Consider the following 23,930-nt stretch of genomic DNA (forward strand, 5'->3'; position numbering starts at 1 on the left):
CCCAAACACAACAAACGAACACTGTCCTCCCTTTGGTCATCAATTTGCTCAGGCGGGCCCAGTAACGTCTCCATTTTGAGACTTTTTGTGACTGTGTTTGGGATATTGAATACATCACGGGTAGCTTGCCAGGCTTTGCTGTGCGGGTGAGATACTCTTAGTAGCTTGCCAGGCTCTCCGAGAGGGGCAGAGGAATCGAACCCGACTCACCTGGGCTGGCTGCATGCAAGGCAAACGCCCTACCACTGTGCTATTGCTCCAGCCCAAACATATATATATACATATACACATATGTGTATATATATACATATATACATATATGTGTATACACACACACACACACACTTTCCTTTTCTTACAAATGGCAGTACAATAAATACAGTCTTGTACTTGGCTTAACCATTATCTGATTTTTTAAATTTATTTTATTTTGGGGCCATACACAGCTATACTCAGGATTAATTCCTGGCTCTGTTGGGGTTGGAGCAATAGTGCAGTGGATAGGGCGTTTGCCTTGCATGTAGCCGACTTGGGTTCGATTCCCAGCATTCTGTATGGTCCCCTGAGCACCGCCAGGGGTGATTCCTGAGTGCAGAACCAGGAGTAACCCCTGTGCATCACCGGTAGTGACCCAAAAAGAAAAAAAAAATCCTGGCTCTGTGCACAGCGGTCACTACTGCTGGGGTTCAGGGGACCATATTTGGTGTCAGGGATTAAACCAGGTTGGCCATATGCAAGGCAGTACCATGCAGGGTGTACTATCTCTGACCTAAAAAAAACCTGATTCTTGTAACCACCTCTAATGTTCTACAATACACACAGTCATAATGAAAACTCATACTGTATTCTTAACCAAAAATGTCATGTATATATTCCCATGTAACAACTCAACATAACAAAGTTATATGCCACTGTGTATATATATTTACTTATTTAAAATGACTAAAACATAAATGTCAATTTTACAAGCTTTCTTGAGTACTGTTTAGATTTCTAGGATTAGAAATGTAAGGCTAAGTCTATACTATAGGAAAATTATAAAGAGTTGCTTAAGTGAAGAATCAACAAATTATGTGGAAAATCTGAAAATATTTATCTTACTCAGGTTATAGACCTGGCTCTGTAATCAGGGATCACTCCTATGGTGTTCAGGAGACTATATGATGCTGGGGATATGAAATCATCGTTGGTCACATGCAAGGCAAGCACCTTAAACCCTGTACTATTTCTCAAAGTCCTTAAAATATTTATTAACCATAGACAATATGTTTCCAACAGCGTAGAAAATTTCATTCAATACTTGCAAAAACTTGTGATTCCTCAAAATGAGAGTCCTTTTTTTGTTTTGTTTTTGAGCCACACAAGGTGGTGCTCAGGGCTTACTCCTGGTGGGCTCTGGGGACCATTTGGGATATCAGAGATCAAACCCAGATCAGCAGCATGCAAGGCTAAGACCTTACCTGCTACTATATCTAGCTCCCAAGATTATGAGTCTTAACTATTACACTAATAACAAGGCAGGCTGTAATTTCCCTGTACCATTCACTTAACTGGTCAGTGATATATAACATTCATGGGGCTGATGTGCTAGGCTTCAACCCAGAATTTAACAAACTAACAAACTATTAATATTAAGATCTGTGCCAAAGATTTCTGGTTTTTCTTCATTGTAAATGGAAGTATGTGGCTCTGGAGGTCATTAACACTTTTGAGTTTTTTTTCTCTTTACTCTGATCAGCAGGGAAAACAATCAGTTACTATGAACAATTTAATAACACTATCAAAGGCTGACTGGGATTATGGATATTAGATTAGGTTTAAATTTAGATCACTCCTTTACTTTTTTTCTCAATGTCTCAAGCATTTAACTATTTTAAACAGATTAAAGGTTTGTATTCTGTTTAATTTTATAGATTTTCTCACACTTTTAGAAAGTGATATACCATTTTGAGATTAATAATGACAGTCTGGATTTGCTAACAATAATAAAGCTATTTATATTTAATTTCTTTAAATTCAAGAAAGATACTGCAGGTGATTCATTTCCAAAAACCAGTCACATTTTAATGTTGTAGATCTAGCAAAGGAAAGCAATGGACTTACACAAGTACTTGTCAGCAATTACTTTATATAGAAAACATTACTGATCTTTCAGAGCAGTTTACTTTAAGGTTTCTTTGTTAGTTAACAAATGGCTTTCTATTTTCAGTGGAAAGAGTCTGAAAAGATGGCTCATCAATGAGATTAGAGATGCTTAAAAGCAGAACGCCAGGTTTAGTATCTAAATACAAAGCTAGGAGCAGCCCTCAACATGCCTGGGTGTAGTTGCTGACATTTTATTTCCTTTAAGGACTAGAAAATTTGGGTCAAAATAAAACAGTATGAAATTAAAACAAAATTTCCCAGTATTCAATTTAGAAATGTAGTAATTTGGGGGTACTGGAGAAAACAATACAAGACTTATTGCGCTTGTACGGCATGTATCTGACCCCTGGTAGTACACAGGTCCCCTTGAGAATGGACTAGGATAGTCCTGCATGGCCTGAGTACTCACCAGCACTGCAGGACTCAGCAGCCCTTTCACAGAATCACTGGCCTGGCTAGCCCAAGAATTGTAGGAGGGTCTATGGCCCTAAGTACCGCTTGGGAAATCCTCCAGTCTCCCCAAAAGTTAGAAACGGGACTACTTCTCTGTCACTCTCTGTTTCTTTACTCAAATAAAATGGTTCTGAGTCCTATACCAGACACCTTGGCAAGATATAGAAACTGATCAGAAAAGCAAATTATTCTGAGGCTGAAAAGATAGTAAAGCAGGTAAGGTGCTCTAGTTTCATGTGGCTGATCAGGCTGATCCTAGGCACTGCACATGGTCCCTCAAACACTGCCAGGAGTGATTTCTGAACTCTGAACAAAGCTGGGTGTGGCCCAAAAGCAAAGACTAAAAAAGAAAGGCAAATTTTCTGGCACATCTCAGACCTACAAAATTAGGGGCTTTGGAGCGGGCTATATTAACAATTCTACCAGAAAATACCAATGCACACTGACAACTGAAAAGGAGTGCTCTAATATAAATTCCACAGGCTTAACTTAAATTATAAACTAATTTTGGACTTAATAACTCTCAGAATGTGCCCTTCCCTACTTGGGTTAAAAACAATGACATTCTGGACTAAGAATATATAGCTGATAGAGCACATGCTTTGCATGTATGAAGCCCTAAGTCTGAGTCCCAGAACTGGGAAAAGAAAAACTAAAAATACCAACATTCTGCCTATCTTTAAAAAAGGCATAAAGGAGCCTGGAATGCGTGCATGAGATCTTGGTTTGAAACCTAGCAACACACAAAATGAAAAAAGATCTCATTCGATTCACAAAAGGCGTCTACACCAGGGTCAGTGAGATAGTGCAGTGGGTAGGACACTTGCCTTGCCACAGCTGAATAGGTTCAATCCCTGGTACCACATATGGTACTCCAAGGCTGTCAGGAGTGATCCTGAGCAGAGGCAGAAGTAAGCCCTGAGCACTGCTGGGTGTGACCCCACCCCCCTCTCCAAAAAAAGTACATCAAATAAAATGCACCACTTTGTTTGGTTAGGATTTCGTTTGGTGTAGGATAACTATATAATAGAAACAGAAAAAGCTTGTGAAAATACTCTTGAAAAATACAGTATATACACAACAAAAAAAAAAGTTTAAAGTTTAATATATTATGTGCTGTATACAAACTACAATGACAAACTTTTCTATATATGTCTAAGATATTGCTAAGAAAGTCTGTGTTTAAAAGACACTAAATTTTTTTTTTTTTTTTTGGCTTTTTGGGTCACACCCAGCGATGTTCCAGTTACTCCTTGCTCTGCACTCAGGAATTACTCCTGGCGATGCTTGGGGAACCATATGGGTTACTGGGGATTGAACCCAGGTAGGCTGCATGCAAGGCAAATGCCCTACCCACTATACTATCATTCCAGCCCCTAAAAGACACTAATTTTCTGTTTTCTGGGATTTCTTTTTTTTTTTTAATTGAATCACCGTGAGATAGTTACAAAGCTTTCATGATTGAGTTTCAGTCATACAATGATAGAACACCCCCTCCTTCACCAGTGTGCATTTTCCAACATCAATGTCTCCAGCATCCCTTGTTACCCCCACAACACCCCACCTCCTGCCTCTTTGGCAGGCACCTTCCTTCTTGCTTTCTCTCTACTTATGAGCATCATGGTTTGCAATACAGATACTGAGAGGCCATTATGTTTGAACCTTTGTCTACTTTCAGCACACATCTCCCATCCCGAGCAATCCCTCCAAACATCACTGACTTAGTGGTCCCTTCTCTCCGAATTGCCTTCTCCCTCAACTCATGAGGCAGGTTTCCAAACTGTGGAGCAATCATCCTGGTCCTTGTCTCTACTGTCCTTGGGTGTTAGTCTTACATTATTATATATTCTCGGAATGTTTTTGTTGTTGTTGTTGTTGTTGTTTTTAAAATACCCTGCAGTGGTGCTCAAGGGTATAACAGCTCTACTCAGGGAACCATGTGACACTGGGGATCAAATCCTGCAGGTAAAGCATGTGCTTAGCCTACTGAACTATCTCTAGCCCCCTCTAACTGAATTTCATCAAACTTCAAATCCCAGGGCCAGAGAGACGGTAGAGCAGGTAGGGCTTTTGTCTTGCCTATGGCTAACCGCAGACCTGGTAACCTGGTACTGTAAATGGTCCCCCAAACACTGCCAGGAGTGATCCCTGAGCAGAAAGCCAGAAGTAAGCCCTGAGCAACGCTGGGAACAGCCCCAAAATGAGAAAACAAAAAAAACCTCCAAATCCTTTTGCTATAAATAAGATTCACAGACATCTACAAAAGGGAAAACTATTTTCTGATCTATAGCAGCCTACCGTTACATTTGCTAAGAAAGTCAAGGGTAACAACTGACCTTTAAGAGGAGGAAAATGCTCTAAATCTTATCCTCTACTTAAACATTAACGTCATAACATTTGTAACACTATTTGAAGTCATATAAAAAACTCATTTAATTGAGTAGACTTGTTTAATCAGGTCCAAAATAATTCAATGTCATTCTATTTCTAATAGGGTAATCAACTGATTCTATTTTCTCAGAGCTGGATGTCCCAGTTTTAAAACCAAAGGTCTTGAGACAGAGGATAGCTCAACCAGTTGGCATACATGCTCTACTCCGAATACCCAGGCAACACATGGTTCCCAAGCACTTAGCCATGAGTGGCCTCTTAATACTGCTGGGTGTGGTCATTCCCCTCCCCAAACAACTTGCAGGGCCTTCTCAATATAGGGCACACCAAGACAATTACCCAGATACTGATAAAGCACAGCTAGTTAAATGAGAAGTTTAAATTTATACCTAAGTTTACAGATACAAAAATGAGGTTTTATGAAATTAAGTAAAATAAATGAAACTTACAACAGTTGCTTTAAATTACAACTGGATCAAACTTAACTTGTTTCCTCTGAGGGTTTTTTAAGTCATAACTCAGTCATTATCCCTTACAGTCAACTCATAAGTGGTAGCTGGTAATATCTGGTTACCCTCTTATAACTTTCCCATACTCAAAGGACAGTCTTGTGTTATGAATTAAGATTACAGCTGCTCCTAAACCTGGAGAAGAGGAAAGGGACAGATTATCTTCTTTTGGGGAGAGAGTGTCAGTCATCCCCAGAGATCCTGTGGGCATTGCTTGAGGGGACATGTAGTGCTGGGAGCAAATTAAGAGAGATGATACAGGGGTTAAGGTCACAAAACCAGCTGTGGCCACTCTCTTCCCTGCCCCTCCCCCCTAAAAAAATAACAGGGTTTCATGCATTCAGAAGCATGGACTCCATCCCTTTTAGCTATTTCCCGAGTCTTTTTTACAGATCTATTCTTAAATAATACGCAAAAAAGTTATGCATTTTTATCTAGTACAAAAAAAATTTTTTAAGTGTTTTCTTTTATAATAGTGTAAAACAGTTTGCATGTAAATTCTAGATGACACATTCACATAGTATTACTATCACTCAAAGCAAGGGAAGACAAAATAAAAAGTTTACTTATGGGATCCAAAATGCAAGGTCCAAAACTACATACTTGTGCCTGTACCTGGGTACACTGACGGCCTGTGACCAGCACATGGTCAGTATGTTCTCTTTTCTGAGAGCACGAAAAGATTCAAACTTTCCACATCTCTATTTTTCCTTCTGATTCCTCTAAACTAGCTATTGAGCAAATAAAGGAAAAAACCTGACAAAATTTTTTATTTGCTTGCTTCTGGGCCACACCCTGCAGAGCTCAGGACTTATTCCTGGCTCTGCACTCAAAGATCACTCCTGGTGATGCTCGGGGGAATATATGGAGTGCCAGAGATTCAACCTGGATCAGTTTTGCTCAAGATAAATGTACTATCGCTCCAGCCCCAAGATAAGATTTTTTTTAATGCCCGCCTGTATGGGTTGGTCTTGGACTACCTGTATTTAACAAATCCACTATCCAAAAGCAGAAATAAAAAAGCTGCTTTATAAATCCATAAAAAGTGATCTCCCAATTTAAGTTTGGATCAATTCCCATGCTTTCATAAGCAAATATGTCATCTACTTATACAATGGCTTCTTAAGAGCCCCCCAAAAGAAAAAACACTGCTTCACAAATTGTCTTTCCTCTTTTGAATTTTTTTTAGATCACACTAGTACAAAGTGAATATACAAACTTTGTATTTTTCTTCCCCAGAATTTTCTCCATACAGTATCTCCCCTTTCAGTATTGTAATATTTTTCTGGGGTAAAAAAAAAGCTGTTATTGGAATAATACTGGAGTAAGTTTGGAATCAGAAAGCAGTTTAAAATGCTAAGTCTGGGGGCTGGAGAGATAGCACAGCGGGTAGGGTGTTTGCCTTGCATGCAGCCGACCCCGTTTTGATTCCCAGCATCCCATATGGTTCCCTGAGCACCACCAGGAGTAACTCCTGAGTGCAAAGCCAGGAGTAACCCCTGTGCATCGCCAGGTGTGACCCAAAAAAGCAAAAATAAATAAATAAATAAAATTCTAAGTCTGGATTCATTCCCTAATACCAGATAGACTCCACGCGCGCACACACACACAAACACACACACACACACACACAAATTAAATCAAGCTTAGGCAAGCACTTAAGCTGCAAAGTGGTATGATATTTATTCCATAGTAGCAGTGCACTGTAGCACTGTCCTCCCATTGTTCATCGATTTGCTGGAGCGGGGACCAGTAACGTCTCCATTGTGAAACTTGTTGTTACTGTTTTTGGCATATCGAATACATCACAGTTAGCTTGCCAGGCTTTACCGTGCGGGCGAGATACTCTCAGTAGCTTGCTGGGCTCTCCGAGAGGGGCATAGGAATCGAACCCAGGGCGGCTGGGCAGGCCGCGTGCAAGGCAAACGCCCTACTGCTGTGCTACTGCTCCAGCCCATGGTAACTGAGATATATGCCACTCTATGCAGAAGATCTTTGTAAGTTATCAACAGCATCTTTAAGAAGATATATTAGCTTATCTGATTCATATTATCAATAGAAGAGTCAAAATTAAACAATTAGGCCTGATTTTCTAGATAGTGATGCCCTACCCTAATAGGTCTAGAATGTATACCAAGAACATCAGCACTTCCTGAAACTATACCATGGACACATTTAATCATCAATAAAAATTCTGTGTCAACTCCACCTCCCTCACAGCATCATTTGTTTCGATTTTTCAGTTACTGAGGTGTTTAAAAAAAAAAAGGGGGGGGGGTATGGTGCCGCCAGCAAATCAATCTGTACCTGTGAGGCGAGTGCATCTGCAGTCTGATGGTGCCTTGAGACTTCCAGATAGCCCAAAATTGCTGCTGTGCCTTTGGCCAGACCCCAAAAACTTGGGGCAAAGTTTACCAAGAAAGTAATGGCCGAAAGTTAGGTATGTGGGAAACACACTCACAAACCACCTCTGGCTCAGCTATATAATTGGAGGCATGGCCTCTCTGGTTCCTGATTGAACTGCTTAATGGCCATGATCCCAGAGACTCAGAAACAAATCTCGAAACGCAGCGGCTTTTGGCAGAAATGCGTCCGGTCCCTGCACTAGGTTACTGGTAGTGGGCCAACACAGGTGGGAATAGATTTTGTGCCTTGGCTTATTCCCCCCGGTGGCCCAGTGGCCACTATCCTTTAGAGGCCACTGGACAGTCAGGTTTGGGCCTGCAGTGACGAGACACAAGGGGCCTCACCAGATGGGGGTGGAACCGGCTCTTTCCTCCCCATCCCAGCGAGACCCTGAGTCGCCGCCTACAAACGGCCTCTCTGGCTCCTGATCAAGCTGCTTAACGGCCATGATCCCAGAGATTCGGAAACAAATCTTGAAACCCAGTGGCTTTTGGCAGAAATGTGTCTGGATCCCACAGTACGTTACTATTGCCGGGCCAACCCAGGGAGGAAAGGGTGTTGTCACTCTGCCTGCTCCCCCTTGGCAGCTCTGTGGCCGTCATCCTCCAGAGGCCATTGGACAGTCAGGCTTGGGCCCGCAGTGACAAAACTTGTTGGGCCTCACCGGATGGGGTGGGGGGGGGAAGCCGGGCCTGTCCTCCCCACCCCAACGAGATCTCAAGTCATCGCCCATGAACGGCCTCTCTGGCTCCTGATCAAGCTGCTTAACGGCCTTGACCCCAGAGACTCAGAAAAAAATCTCAAAACCCAGCAGCTTTTGGCAGAAATGTGTCCGGACCCCGCAGTAGGTTACTGTCGCCAGGCCATCACAGCAGAGGAAGGGTGTTGTCCCTCCGCCTGCTCCCCCTTGGCGGCTCGGTGGCCGTCATCCTCCAGAGGCCATTGGACAGTCAGGTCTGGGCCTGCAGTGATGAAACTTGTTGGGCCTCACAGGATGGGGGTGGAGCCGGTCCTGCTCTCCCCGTCCCAACGAGACCCCCAAGTCATTGCCCACGAACGGCCTCTCTGGCTCCTGATTAAGCTGCTCAACGGCCATGATCCCAGAGACTCAGGAGCAAATCTCAAAACCCAGTGGCTTTTGGCAGAAATCCCTCCAGATTTAAGTGTTAAAATTTCGGAATTTCAAAACCACATGGCCCTACTGCAGCCACGCGAGATCATATGTTATTCATAACCAGCAATAGAACACAAATTATCTATTGTTGCCTTTTCAGCAGATCTGAGTGTTGGGGTAAAATCTCAAATAATAATGGTGGGTCTGATGTCAAAAAATTGAATGTGATCAAAGTAGAAAGAGAGAGTAATGTGGAAATCATCTGCCCCACAGGTAGGGGGAGGGTGTGGGATGGCGGTATACTGGGGTTTTTGGTGGTGGAGAATAGGCACTAATGAAGGTACGAGTGTTTCATTGTATGACCGAGACTTAAACCCAAAAGCTTTGTAACTGCTCTCATGATGATTCAATAAATAAAATTATAATAAATGAAAAAAAAAAAGTAAGGTCGAGTGGAGATCATGCACAATTCAATCAGCTAATCACTGGCTGAATAAATAGCAGTACTCCTACAAAAAAAAAAAAAAAGGCAAAAAATGGGGCCAGAGAGGTAGTTCACACTCAATAGGAGAAACAGATAAACATGAACAAGAGACAGTACCTTAAGAAATACTGGATGTGGGGCTCGAGAGATAAAACAGGGCACTTGCCTTTAATGTGGCCGACCTTGGTTCAATTGCCAGCACCCCATATGGTCCCCTGAGCACCACCAGGAATGATCCCTGAGTGCAGAGCCAGAAGCAATCCCTGAATACTGCTGGGTGTGCACCCAAAACAAAACAAAACAAAAAGGAAATACTGCATTTGGGAGGGTCCATGCTTTGATTGTACATAGCAGGGAAGGGAAAGACCTCATGATATGGCCCTCTTATGAAGCCTTTTAAGACAATGAAGCTGAACATGGATGGGGTCATCTGAGAAAAAAATGGAGGAAACAGGGTCCCAGAGGCAGAATTGTAAGACAGCGGCTGTAAGAGGTAACAAAAAGATAGAGGAAGTGCTCACAGCCTTGATTTTATTTCATGAGATGTTTTAGGAGGTTTGGACAAATGACATATAACTTTATTTTGGGCCAGAAAGATAATACAAGGGCTAAGGCCTTTGCCTTGCATGTGGTCAACTCTGGGTGAATCCCCTGGCACTGCGTACGGCTGCCCAAGCACCAGCTAGAGTAATACCTGAGTGCAGGGCAAGGAGTAGCCCCTGAGCACCCACCCTTGTATGTGGCCGCAAAATATATAAATTTGGAATTGCTAGTTCTGAGATATTTTGTTTAAAGAGATGTTAGATACAAGATATAATAGCAGAGAGCCCGGAGGATGGCTCAGTGGTTTAAAGTACCAGCCCAGCAAGCCCATTAGTCCAAAACCTGGCACAGCAGCTGCATGTGCTGTGGCCACCTTGAGAGCACCTTGACTGTGTGTTTCCCAGTGAGGGAGGAAACAAAGGTAAAACAGGATCTGTTCCAGCTAAGGATAGAACCCAGAGACCTAAATCTGCAGGCCCAACTCTCTCCTTCCTCTCAGGTAACAGTTTAATAGTTTAACAGTTTCAAGAGTGGAATTCAGACTTCCAGCTTCTGTAGCCAAAGAGCTTCATTATCTGCCCACATCTAACTTTTCAAAAAGCTATCATCAGGGAAGAGCAAAAAAGGGCAAATCAAGCTGCTGATGTATCATAGAGGGTGTGGCAGAAAAACAGGCTTTTTGGGAACCTCAAAAGGGGGGCTAAGTAAGACAGCATTAGAGGACAAACTTTGCATGTGTGAGGCCCTGGGTTTGGTCCCTGGCAAAACAAAAACAATAATAAAATAACACCTTTTAATAAACAATGTGGCCGGCCTACCAACTTAAATTTCAAAAAAATGTTTCCACCACCAGTGAAGGAACTTATATTGAAATATTGCATGCCTGAAATCCAATCATGAATAACTTTGTAATTTCACAGTGACTGAAAAAAATAATCCTTTCAATAATGTTACTTCATCAGTACTGACTTCTACTATAATCCTACTCATTCATCAAAGTCAACTTTGTAAGCCTTCCCTCCACCACCATTTTGACCCTTAACTGGAGTCTAAATACTGAGAGTATAAAGAACCTTCCACCAGGTCATCTAGCCCTAGTACACTAGTCATTTGACCCTCTGAAGATCATGCCGAGTCTATCCTTCTGTGAACAATTTTAGCAACAAATACACACTGGCAAGTAAGAATTCATGCTCTTTCAGAAGCAGGGTAATTATGTTTTCTTGTACCTCCCACCATTGGTTCTGCCTTCTGGTTCTGGGATATTACCCTTCTCCCAGCCTCTCCATTTAAGTAGCCTGAATATTGACAGTTGGGTTTTTGTTTCTCCCCACTTCATGTGTGACCTCTAAAAATCCTACTAATGGGTGGAGAGACAGTATAGCAGGTAAGGCACTTGCCTTGCATGCAGGTAATCCAGGTTCAATTGCCATGACCAAATATGGTCCCCTAAACCCTGCTGCCAGGAGAAATCCCAGCGTGTAGAGACAGAAGTCAGCCCTGAACATCACCAGAGGTGTCCAAAAACCAAAAATAAAATTATTAAAAAACAAATAAAAATTCTACTTATTTTCCAACCATCTCACAAGTGGTTTGCAGCACCTGCATCTGTAGTGACTAACCAACAGATCAAAGCTGGACTGCTGTCTATGCATGAGTCTGGTAAGGAGTCCCTGTCCCATGGCACTGATTACATCTCTTTATTTTCTCCTTTGTAATAATCTTGGAACTTTTACTTTGAGTCATTCACTCATCACACACTCTGATAAAAAAAAATCTACACAGCACTGTCAGGAACTCTGCTAGGTACTGACAAAATGAAATGAGCTCAGGCCACAGAAGGATAAGAGCAAGAGAGGTAAAATAAATAGCTGGGGAAGTTGAAAAAGCCTTTAATGGAGGAAGAGCTTTCTACCAGGGAGGAAGTCTCAACATAGCTTTGTTTGCCAGCACCACAAAGTTACCCACGCTTTGTCCTCAGCTGCAGTTCAGCATATATGCAAATGTGATAAAAGCAGAGCATGTGTACTCAGCCCCTTCAGCCTATCCTGGAGTGGAGAGGGGATGATCAGTCACTTCAGTCTGGCAAGAACAGTTATAATAGCCGATACTGTACCTGGTTACGTATAGTAGTGCTTGAATGGTTGTCCTCGGACATCTGTGCATTCTGGAAGTAAGACAAAGGTGCAGGTAACTCTGTCATTGGAGCAACTGTATAGAAATATTTTTTCACAGAAAACAAAGTCTCTTGGGGTTCTAAAAAGGGAAAAAGAAATCAGTTATTTGTACATTATAATTACAGTTTTATTATAAATGCTTTGATAATTTACTTAGGGAAAACAAACCTTTTTTTCATGTGTCCTCCTCCTGGCCAAGCTTTTTAGGGATTTCACAGGCTGTTGTCACTCACAGGTTCCCAGAATCAGTCTGAAATAGGATTTTACCAAATCACTCAAAGCTGGTCAAATCCCAGCAAATCTATTATACAAACCAAATAGTTAAAAATGAAAACAATAATCTGCAACCTAGAAGTATATTAATTTACCAAAATCTCAAAGTCACAAACTTACTATCAGTTACAGATACCACCTAGATAATGAATAGATCTACTTGAGAAACCATTTTGGTGCTGGGGACAGAATCCAAGACCTTATACATACAAAGCATCTGCTCTTAGCACAGAGTTACATGGAATCAACCCAGCTTTAGAGCCAAGGAACCTGAATGATCTTAAAGAATGTTCATAACTACATTACTTTTTCTATGCTAACACAACCTTTCCCATCTCCTTAAATTCTTGTCATAGGACTGAGGAGAGAACAAGGGCACAGGTGCTATAGCAGGCTCTATCTCTGGTACCACATGACCCCCTGAACACCAACAGGAAACCCCACAATCACATTTGCTTACCTTAATTTCAGTTAATTCTTTTGTGTATGGAGGAAGAGAAAAGAAGGAGAGGATGGTGGTGGTTTATATACCTAAAAGTATTAAAGGCTAGGGCTTGGGCAGTGCCCAGGGGTCCATGGCATGCTGAGGATTGAACTCAGAGCACCTGTGTGTGCTCTAGCTCATTGCCCTATCTCCCTTGTCCCCATCACCTTTCTTTGATTTCAACTTTCCTTCTCATAAAAGTTTTCAGAAATAGGGGCTGGAGCAATGGCACAGCGGGTAGGGCGTTTGCCTTGCACGTGGTCAACCCGGGTTCGATTCTCCCAGCATTCCATATGGTCCCCTGAGCACCGCCAGGGGTAATTCCTGAGCGCAGAGCCAGGAGTAACCCCTGTGCATTGCCGGATGTGACCCAAAAAGCAAAAAAAAAAAAATTTTTCAGAAATATAGAAGGAAAATACCTATTTGCATACCTATACAGTATTTGGAGGGCAGTGCTCAGGACACCATATGCGGTGTGAGGGACTGAACCAGGGTCAGCTGCACGCAAGGTAGCTGTCTTATCCAATGTACTATCTCTCTGGCCCTCCCTTGGGGTGTAATGGGCACAGTTTGGACTACACATGCCAGTGCTCAGGTCTGACCCCTGGTGATGCTCAAGGGAAACAATGTGAGACCAGGGTTTTAAATCTGGGTCACAGCCGCCAGAGCAGCATGTAAAATAAGACGTAAGAAGGCAAATATGTCTTCTTGTATTATGTCCCTGGCCTCCATGCAGTATTCTAAGTACATATTTATAAAAATTATTTTTTCAATGTACTATTTTCTTTTTTTTTTTTTTTGCTGGGTATGATTTGGGGGCCAGACCCAGCAGTATTCAGGGGTCTTGCTGGGTATGATTTTTGTGCCATACACAGCAGTGCTCAGGGACTACTCCTAGCTCTGTACTCCTTGTAGTACTTAGGGACCATATGGGATGTCAAGGATCCTGGGTCAGCCATGTTCAAGTCAAGTGCCTTCCCTGCTGTACTCTCGCTCTGGCCCCTATCTTATCGCACTTTTATCTTCATGATCCTCTGCCTCTAAACACTTTTTAAATTCCAAGGATTTGGAGAGGGGAAGCAGTAGCAGGCAGAGCTCCACCAGTAGTTCTTAGTCAACCAGGCTGGCAGGTCAATGCAAGGGACTGAGACGTGATGTTGGTCAGGCCCTGCAATGCCCGGGATACCTGGGCTGCTGGGGGCCTCCACAGCCATACCCAGCCATGCTCAGGAGATCATGTGATGCTGGAAATTGAACCTGGGTTGGGAACATGCTACGTATGCACCCTAACTGCTATACCATGTCCTGGCCCCGAAATTTCTATTTTTGCTTTTTCTTTTATTGGTTTGTTTTGGGGCTATACCCATTGGCGCTCAGGGCTTAGTCCTGGCTCTGCACTCAGTCCTGGCTCTGCACTCAGGGATAACTCCTGAAGTCTTGGGAGACCATGTAAGGCGCACCCTACTGCCATAATTTCATACTGTCCTCTCTCAGACAAATCTTGTAAGAATTATCAATAATACAGGGGGCCAGAGCAATGGAACAGTGGGTAAGACACTTGCCTTGCATGAGAAAGACCTAAGTTCGATCCCAGCAACCCATATGTTCCCTTGATCCCACAAGGATTGATCCCTGAGCACAATCAAGAGTAAGCATTAAGCATTTCCGGATGTGACCCAAAAACAAAACAAAAAGTCATCAGTATTATAGTAAAGGTAAAAGGTAAAGGCCCTCCCGTTGATCGTCGATTTGCTCGAGCGGGCCCAGTAACGTCTCCATTGGAGACTTTGTTGTTACTGTGTCTGGCATATCGAATACTCTCGGTAGCTTGCCGGGCTCTCCGAGAGGGGCGAAGGAATCGAACTCAGGTCGGCCATGTTGGCCGCTTGTAAGGCAAACGCCCTACCCGCTGTGCTATCGCTCCAGCAACTTTATTCCAATACTATTTTCACAAGTAAAACTTGTTAAAAAAAAAAACTAAACAAACAAAAAAAAAGAAACAAAAAACTAAACTAAGGCACAGGATAGGTAAAAGGATTAGCCAAAGCTAAACTATGGAACAAAATAATAGCACTTCTAGAACTCAGGTTTTCTAATGTCTAGTTGGCCTGGCTTTTCCCTATTCACCAGGGAAAGTTCATCCCTCTGCTGAGGCTTTGAAGATCACAATGCTACAGGATGACAGAGATGCTCTTTAGTTGAAGCTTTGGTAGGAAGCAGAGGCAGGCAACAAGACTAGCTAGGTCTTCAGTCAGGCCCAGTGAACAAATATACACTGTTGAGACAAAGAAAGGGGGCAAGGAAAGCCAAATTTCATTCTGGTCGATAAACAGCTCAAAACAATTGTTAATTGCACAGAAAAGGCCAAGGACCCCACTGAACAGGCATTGTTGCATGGAAAAAGACACTAGGGGAATTTTATAGCAATCTGAGCTGTGCCCTGAGAACATGTGACCTGCAGGAAGTGAGAGCAGGGACCAAAGTCGATTTTGCAGTTTTCTGCCACCTGCTAGATTTTCTGAAATAGACAGTAGAATACTTGAATTTACTTCCATCCACTTCCTTTTCTTCAAACACTTGTTCAATAAGACAAAAAGGGAAAAATAAAAAAATCTTACTCTGATGGGAAAATTCTACCATAGACAAAGAGACTAAGAAAAGTCCCAGGAGAACACAAATAATTTTGAAGGTTAGATATGCTGAAGAGAAAAGTCTGCCTAGTCTTTTCTGGGATCAAACCAGAAAACCTCCCACCTATCAGCACATCAAAAATATCACAGAGGGGGCAGAGATTTATGTGCCTGTTCAACTTAATTCAATCCTCAGCACCCCCTATGGTCCCCTAAGCCCCGTAAGGAGGGAGTGCAAAACCAGGAGTAAACCCTGAGCACTTCCGGCTATGAACCAAAACAAAAAGCTAAAAACCTGACTTAATGAAATGCCAACAGAAAGTATGTTTCTGTTTCTCGGTGCTTCTCAGGTAATAACTAAACCTTAAATTGGTACATTATAGTTAATTATTGATACCATTTTCTTCATTCACAGATGCAATGTAAACAAGATCTTTAGTCTGCAAATATAAATATCATGACAAAACTATCAAAATCTTCTCAAAAGAGTGTGGGGGTCAGAGCAATAGTACAGCGGGTAGGGTGTTTACCTTGCATGTGGCCGACCCAAGTTCAATCCCCGGCACCCCATATGGTCCCCCAAGCACCGCCAGGAGTAATTCCTGAGTGCAAAACCAGGAGTAACCCCTGTGCATCGCTGGGTGTGACCCAAAAATGCATAATAATAATAATAATAATAATAATAAATAAGGAGTGTGGTTTGTTTAAATGACTTGAGCTACTTGACTAGATTCTCTTAAAACTTTAGTCAAGAGGGGGCTGGAGTAATAGTATAGTAGGTAGGGCATTTGCCTTGCACATAACTGACCCAGGATTGATCCCCAGCATCCCATACGGTACTCAGAGCACTGCCACGAAGTATTTCTGTGCACAGAGCCAGGGGTAACCCCTGAGCATCATAGGTGTGATCCCAATCCCCCCACTCCCTCAAAAAAATCAAGAGGAGATAAGAGATAATATAGGGGATAAGATGCTTGTCTTGCATCAGGATGACCCTGGTTTGAGTCCCAGCATCACATACTCAAGTACCACCAGGAATGATCCTTAAGCACAGAACTAGGGGTAAGCCTTGTGTGGCTCAACCCTTTAGCCCCCAAATATCAAGGGAGATTAGAGAGACAGTACAGTACCTAAGGCACTTGTCTTTATGTGGCATTGCATATGGTCCCCTGAACATAAAGGACCACTTCTGTGTAGAAAGACAAGAAAAGGCTGGGTGTGGCACAAGTCTCCACTCTCCCATAATCAAGGGCACCAACAATAGTTTAAAGGGCAAGATTTCACACCTTACATGCAGCAGACCTAGACTTCAATCCCCAGCAATGCATGTCACACCCCCAAAGAGAAAGAAAAACTATAAAAAAACTCTTTAGGTTTTTGGGTCAACCTGGCACTACTCAGGGCTACCCCCCAGCTTGGTGCTCAGGGAACCCTATGATGCCATGAGTCCATCCAGAGCCTCCAGCATACGAAGTATATGTATCAGTCTTAAAATAATTTTTAAAAAATTTAGGCACCATGGCTAATAATATTGTTAATGACAGAGTTTCACGCATAATTCAATGTAATACCACACGTTCCACCTGAGTATCCATTTCCTTTCACCATATCCCTGTGTCCTATAGGTCCATCCACCACTCCCTTTTTAGTTATCTCCCCAACCTTCAAAACATTTTCTTTGGGCAGGGCAAGCACCTCCTAATTGGTGCTCAAGGGGGCCCCAGGGCCAGTTTCTGGTGATTACTGGCAAGATTCTTGGCTACTCAGGCCAGCAGCTCAATGCAAGGACCTGAGGCTAAAGTGCCACTCATTTCAAAAGTATTTTTTTAAACAGCCCACTGCTCTATGTAGTGTACACTGTACTCTCGTAGTGTACTCAACAAATATTTCGTATTTGCTTCTAAAATGAATAAATGAGGGTTGGGGGGGCAAAGCGATCATAGAGCGGGTAGGGTGTTTGCCTTGCAAGGGTCAACCTGGGCAGCATCCCATATGGTTCCCTGAGAACCGCCAGGAGTGATTCCTGAGTGCAGAGCCAGAAGTAACCCCTGAGCATCGCCTGGTGTGCCCCAAAAAAGAAAAGAGAAGAAAAAGAAGGGGCTGAAGAGATTAGAGATAGAATGCTTGCATTGCATGTGGCTGGCCCAAGTTCGATCCCTGGCACACCAACTAGAGTAATTCCTAAGTGCCTAGCTAGGAGTAACTCCTGAGCATTGCCGGGTGTTGCCCAAAAATAAAAATTTTAAATGAATGAACTTTAAAAGAATGAAAGTACCTTTGTACTATATAGCTAAGACATTTTCAAGTGCCAAGGCTTAGGATTAATTTTTTCCACAATTCTTGGTATAACTCTGACAAGCTTCTGAACAAGAAGCCAAAGTTCTGATTACATGAAGGACTGGAAAACTACCTGAGTTTTCAGAAGCTCTCATCCAATAGTAAATTTAACCATTATCCAACTTGCATTCTATAAAGTAAAAATAATCTGAAATTAACTTTAAACTTCAGAATAGATCATTGAAAAGACTGCTCCTAATTTTAAGGAACTAGGAGCAAACGATTTCCTTAGCCCTAAAACATGGTTTGTGAAGTAACAGACCAAAAAAAGAGCAAAGAAAAAAAAAGAGAGCAAGGAGGCTAGTAATATTCTATTTATTTTCCCCTTTCATCCCACTTCATTTCAGTGAACCATCTGTAGCAGATTAAATTTAAATGCAACAAATAATCCCTGTAGGGAATATTCTCTCCAATTATGTTAGGGGCTTGGTCCTATGATTTACTTTGTTCTCAGAGCAGGCAGAATCTACTGCTCACCATGCTTTGCGGGCAGTCAGGACTCACTGTGATCAACAGGGTCTCAGAAGATACTATTCCTATGCAGCCAGCATTGCCTTCTTTCACTTCTGCTCTTGCAGTGAGAAAAATCTACTGTGGATAGTCACTATCCCTTCAACCTGGGTCACAGAATAAAATAAAACACGCAAAGCAGAAATTGTCCTAGTTGACTCAAGGCCTACGTCATGAAGCAGAACCTAAGTGAGAACAAAGCCTCTAAAGCATTGAATTTTGTGGAGACCTGCTCTGCAGGTATCTGCACTGCTGGGGACAGAACCCAGGTCTTCTACATGTAGAACAGCTCTACCACTGAGACACATCCCTGTCCCAGAAGATACTATGAAAATAAACCAAGAAGGTCAGAGAGAGGAGCTAATATGATTGTCTTGCGTGTAGCCAACCTTGGTTCCAACCTCAGCATAGCAGACTGCCCTTAAGCAATGCCAATTGACCCCAGATCACAGAGCCAGGACTGAGCCCCAAGTACTGTTGGGTGTGGCTCAAAAACAAAGAGAAAAAAAGAAAGGAAAAGAAGAGAAAATGAAAAGGGACAAATCCAGAAAACTTATATGAAATCTTTAGAACTAAAGGGTAACTCCCAAGCAGAGTAGAGAGTAATCCCCAAACGCAACTGGGTGTCGCCCCAAAATACAAACCACCCCCACAAAATAATATATTCTTTAAATATATTATTCAAATTAATTTTAACCTATTTCTTTGGGGGGCATGGGGTTGAGGTCACACACAACGGTGTTCAGGGCTTACACCTGAGTCTGTAGTCTGGAAGTCTGGAATCACTCCTGACAGGATTCATGGTACCATATGGGGTGCCGGAGATCGAACCCCGGTTGGGTGCATGCACTACAAGTACCTGACCTGCTGTACTATCTCTGGAGCCCAATTTTACCTACTTCTATTTTTTTTTTTTTTTTTTTTTGCTTTTTGGGTCACACCCAACAATGCACAGGGATTATCCTGGCTCTGCGCTCAGGAATTATACCTGGCGGTGCTCAGGGAATATGGGATGCTGGGAATCGAACCCAGGTTGGCCCCGTGCAAGGCAAACGCCCTACCTGCTGTGCTATTGTTCTAGCCCCTCACCTTCTTCTATTTTTTTTAAATATCTACAGGAAAACGCACAAGATTTGTAGGTCTTATTGCTTCTACTGATAGTACTATATGAATCTTCACTATTCAAATACCAAAAAAAAAAAAACAGCATGATGTTCAAAATCTCTGATTACCTTATCCTTCCTGGGGTTTCCTCAGCTCTGTGACATGCAAGTATGGAAGTTCTGCCTCCACTCACTATCTCAGCTGGCTACTCTTCCATCTTCCTCCTTATAGGTCAGCCCGGTCTCTCTGTCCCCTTTCTTCAGGAGTATCCCCCACTGCTCCAATATTAACCAGCAACGATGGTCCTTGTTTATGGCTCCAGGCCCATTTATGACTTCATGGGGCCCGTTTCACCCAATGGGCTTTGCACTTCCAACTACTTCCTCATGTTCCTCTCTAGGTCTCTGCTCCTTAATTTCTGATTTCTAAAACTTCACCCACCTCTGCAAACTTAAATCCTCCCTAGTCAACTTTATTCTTCGCTCCTTGTTCAAGGGGCAAGGCTCAAGCACCACTGAGGGGCAGACCTGGGGGTAGCCGGAGAGCACTACCGGATGTGGTCCAACTCTCCAGCCCCCTTCCGGATATTCTATTCCCTGTTCAACCGGTTACTTTGTCGTCCTCTCTGTCCTTTCCTCCTTCCTGAGAGAAGCTCAAATTCCCATCTTCCCTCAGTTCTGATCCCAGCCCCCTCCCGAGCACAGCACCTTCAGCAATGCTGGCCCCCCAGCGCGATGCTCCAAACATCTTTCAAATGTGCTGAGTTCGAGTCCATTAACTGAGCAGCATTAGAGTGTAGTTCTAGAATGCTATTTTGTCCGAGTATGAGTTGGTGTGGCCGTACAGAGAGTAGCACGGGGTGCCAGGACTGGAGATAAAGTGGGCACCTGTCCACCTTCTCACAGTCCCTCGCTCAGAGCCCAGCAAGTCTCCCAGCCTTCAGTTCTGCACAAAAGGATATTCATGCCACCCTTAGTTAATCTAAGACTAACTTAAAAAAGTTATTAACTTAAAAAAAAAAGTTGGTGCCAGAGCGACAGTATGACCGTAGCAAAGCACTGGCCTTGCTTACATGCAGCCTACCAAGCTTCAATCTTCGGCACCCCATACAGTCCCCCATGCCTGCCAGGAATCAGTGACCCCTGAGCAAAGAGCGAGGAGTACCCTTGAGCACCTCTGAGTATAGCCCAAAATAAATAAATGAATAAATAAATAATTAAAAAGCAATAAATCTTAACCATTCGGACAAAAAGTATACCCACTGGGGCTGGGGCGATAGCACAGCGGATAGGGCGTTTGCCTTGCACGCAGCCGACTCGGGTTCGAGTCCCAGCATCCCATATGGTCCCCTGAGCACTGCCAGGAGTAACTCCTGAGTGCAGAGCCAAGAGTAACCCCTGTGCAACGCCAGGTGTGACTCCCCCAAAAAAGTATACCCACAACACTGGGCAGAGAACGTCTGCCTGTCCTAGAACCAGAGTTGCCAATGGATAGACCCAGAGGTCAGACCCTCCCGGGCACCCAGCCCCAGCCTCTTTTTTGGGGGGTGGAGGTGGGGTGGTAAGATCCAGGCCCTCGGTAAAACAAGCGCTCTTGATAGTCGAGGGCTTGTGAAACCGGGTGGGTGGGACTCGCTGTCTTAAGGAGAAACCAAATAGGCTTTTGCAGGTGACTGGAACCAACCGGCCAAACGCCAGGTGCCCGGTAAACATTGCTTGCCTGATCCTCCGTCCCAAGTGTCCGGGGCGGGCCCGGGCGCTGACCCCCTCCCCTGAGAACGGCCTCCAAATTTCACCTCTTGGTGAAACCCTGTCAAGGGGAACTCCGGTGACAAGGTGCCCTTCGCGGGATGCGCCTCCCGCCTCTGTCTTCCCAGCCTCGGCTCTGCCAGGGTCTCCGTGCCGCCCCGGGCCGGCAGAGGCTGTGAGAACGCTTACTTTCCGACCCAGCAGCGGCGAGCTGAGAACGTCCGGGGCTCGCTCGGACGGACAGACGGACGGACGGCCAGGCACCGATTCCTTCCACGCCCGGGACGGTCCCGACTCAGCCCGCCCCCGTCCTCCAGCGACCGGGTCCTCCAGCTGGGAAGGGGCCAGGGACCGCCCGCCGCTGCCCCCGCACACAGGGACGCGCGGGGCGCCGGGCGCCGAGGGAGTTTCACCAGTTGCTCCACCCGGAGAGCGCAGGGGCGCTTCCTCTTTCTCCTGTGAGGCGGCTCCATCCCGGCCCCGGCACCTGCTCCCGCGGCCGCCGGCGGAAACCCGCACTTCCGGAGCCGGGCGACCCCGAACCGCGCGCCCGCTCCGCTCCGCTCCGGCCGCCCAACAAACGGGCCGCCCCCCGGCGTTCCGACCCGCCGGCTCCGCGCCCCCCGGCCGGCCGCGCCCCACTCCTCTTCCAAGGCGGCGGCTCCGCCGCGGCCCCGGCGCCCTCAGGCGGGCCGAGGCCGGCGGCCCCACCCCCCCACCCCCCGTGTGTCTGTGTGCAGGCGCCGGACCAGTGTCGCCTTCCGACTCCTCACTCCTTCCCCATCACGCACCTACTCTTTCCCCGCCGCCGACCGCTCGCCGCCGGGCTTCCTTCCTGAGGAGCCGCTGTTTTGTTTCCGATGTGAAATCGCGGACCCAGGAGCAGCCCGGCTCAGGCCCCGCCCAGGAGCCTTCACCGCTGGCGTCATTTCCGGCTTTGGCGTCGTTGGCCCAGAGCCCAAAAGCGAAGGGGGTGGGGGAGGAAGGGCGGGGCCTGAGGCTCGCGAAGGGGCGGGGCTTCCGGGAACGCGCTCGGAGGTCGGCCGGGGGCGGGTGTGGGGGAAGAACCCTACGTGCCAACCAACACCTGGGAAGGATGAGAAGTCCGCCCCGTGAAGTTGAGGTTGTCAGGAATTGGGGCAGCACTTGGGTAGAGAACCAAAGTTTCAGTGTCCTGACATGTTAAATCTCACTCTCTTTTCATTCCTTGTATTTGTAGTGTTTCTTGGATCCAGTTGCATCAAGAGGATGGTACCAAAAAATTGCAAATACCTCTACTCTTCCCTCATCCCTACCCAGTGAATCTATACTTCTGGTGAGTAAAGGAAAGCTTAGGAAACTGCCTTGTGAAAAAGCATTCTTTGTGATTCTTGGACTCCAAGTTTAGGTAGTAAGTTTCCAGAGAACAAAATATTTCTTGTAACCCCCAAAACCGATTATCTGGTACTCAGTTGTGCAATGACGACTCGACTTGAATCTGCCAGTTTTTCATCCAAATTGTGACAGAGAGAGTACTAAAAACTCTTTTTAAAATTTTTTTTAAAAACCCGTGGTGCTCAGAACCGTGCGGTGCCGGGGATACAACCAGCTTTCAACATTCAAAGCCTGTGCTTCCAAGTTACCTCTCTGCTCCAAAATTAACTCCTTAAATAGCAATGCCACATTTACATACTCGTATGAAAGCTAAAAGGTAAATAGCAAATATACAATATAAAATCAACGATAGATGGGATACGGCATTTAAATCCCTTTCTGACTTCTTTCTTTGCTGTTTTGGGCCATACTCAGCCAGTGCTCGGAGGTAAGTTATTCCTGGTGGTGCTCTGGGGACCATATAGGTTGCAGCAGTGGATGGAACCAGGGCCTGCCACCTTGTGTAACGCAAAAACCCTACTCGCGCTGTTCCGGCCCTTAAAGGTAAAGGTAAAGGCCCTCCCGTTGATCGTCGATTTGCTCGAGCGGGCCCAGTAACGTCTCCATTGGAGACTTTGTTGTTACTGTGTCTGGCATATCGAATACTCTCGGTAGCTTGCCGGGCTCTCCGAGAGGGGCGGAGGAATCGAACTCGGGTCGGCCATGTTGGCCGCTTGTAAGGCGAACGCCCTACCCGCTGTGCTATCCCTTAAATCCCTTTTATATTATTACTAAATCCCTTCATATTCCTAAATCGATCTCCAATTCCTTCCAGTAACTTGATTTAAATAGGTTCTACACACATTATCCCCATTATGGAGGGATATCGAGGAAATAAAGATTCCTTATTTGGGACTTTTTTTTTTCTTGGTTTGCTTTAGTTTTTTATTTGTTTTGGGATCACTCCTCGCGATGCTCAGGAATTACTTCTGGCTTTGCACTCAAGAACATACTCCTGGGCTGGAGAGATAGCACAGCCGGTAGGACGTTTGCCTTGCACGTGGGCAACCTGGGTTCGATTCCCAGCATCCCATATGGTCCCCTGAGCACCACCAGGGGTGATTCCAGAACCAGGAGTGACTCCTGTGCATTGCCAGGTGTGACCCAAAAAGAATATATATATGTATATGTATATATATATATATATATATACACACATATCACACACACACACACACACACACACATATATCACCGTCACGGTCCTCC

The 23,930-nt window shown here is 44.6% G+C and overlaps 1 protein-coding gene across 2 annotated transcripts in view; it reads right to left on the reverse strand.

The window, feature by feature from the left end:
- The window catches only part of PSEN1 (presenilin 1), a 68,222-nt gene extending 46,014 nt beyond the window's left edge, over window positions 1-22,208 (reverse strand). For both annotated transcript variants that reach the window (XM_056133797.1, XM_056133798.1), the window contains exons 1-3: window positions 22,100-22,208; window positions 12,391-12,472; window positions 12,162-12,301 (exon numbers count right to left, since the gene is read on the reverse strand). In XM_056133797.1, the coding sequence (XP_055989772.1) occupies window positions 12,162-12,248 (87 nt within the window). In that variant the 5' untranslated portion in view covers window positions 12,249-12,301; window positions 12,391-12,472; window positions 22,100-22,208. The remainder of the gene's footprint in view (window positions 1-12,161; window positions 12,302-12,390; window positions 12,473-22,099) is intronic.
- Between the last annotated feature and the right edge of the window lie 1,722 nt (window positions 22,209-23,930).

The sequence above is a fragment of the Sorex fumeus genome, unplaced genomic scaffold (assembly GCF_029834395.1).
Source record: "Sorex fumeus unplaced genomic scaffold, SorFum_2.1 ptg000098l, whole genome shotgun sequence".
NCBI classification, from domain to species: Eukaryota; Metazoa; Chordata; class Mammalia; order Eulipotyphla; family Soricidae; genus Sorex; species Sorex fumeus.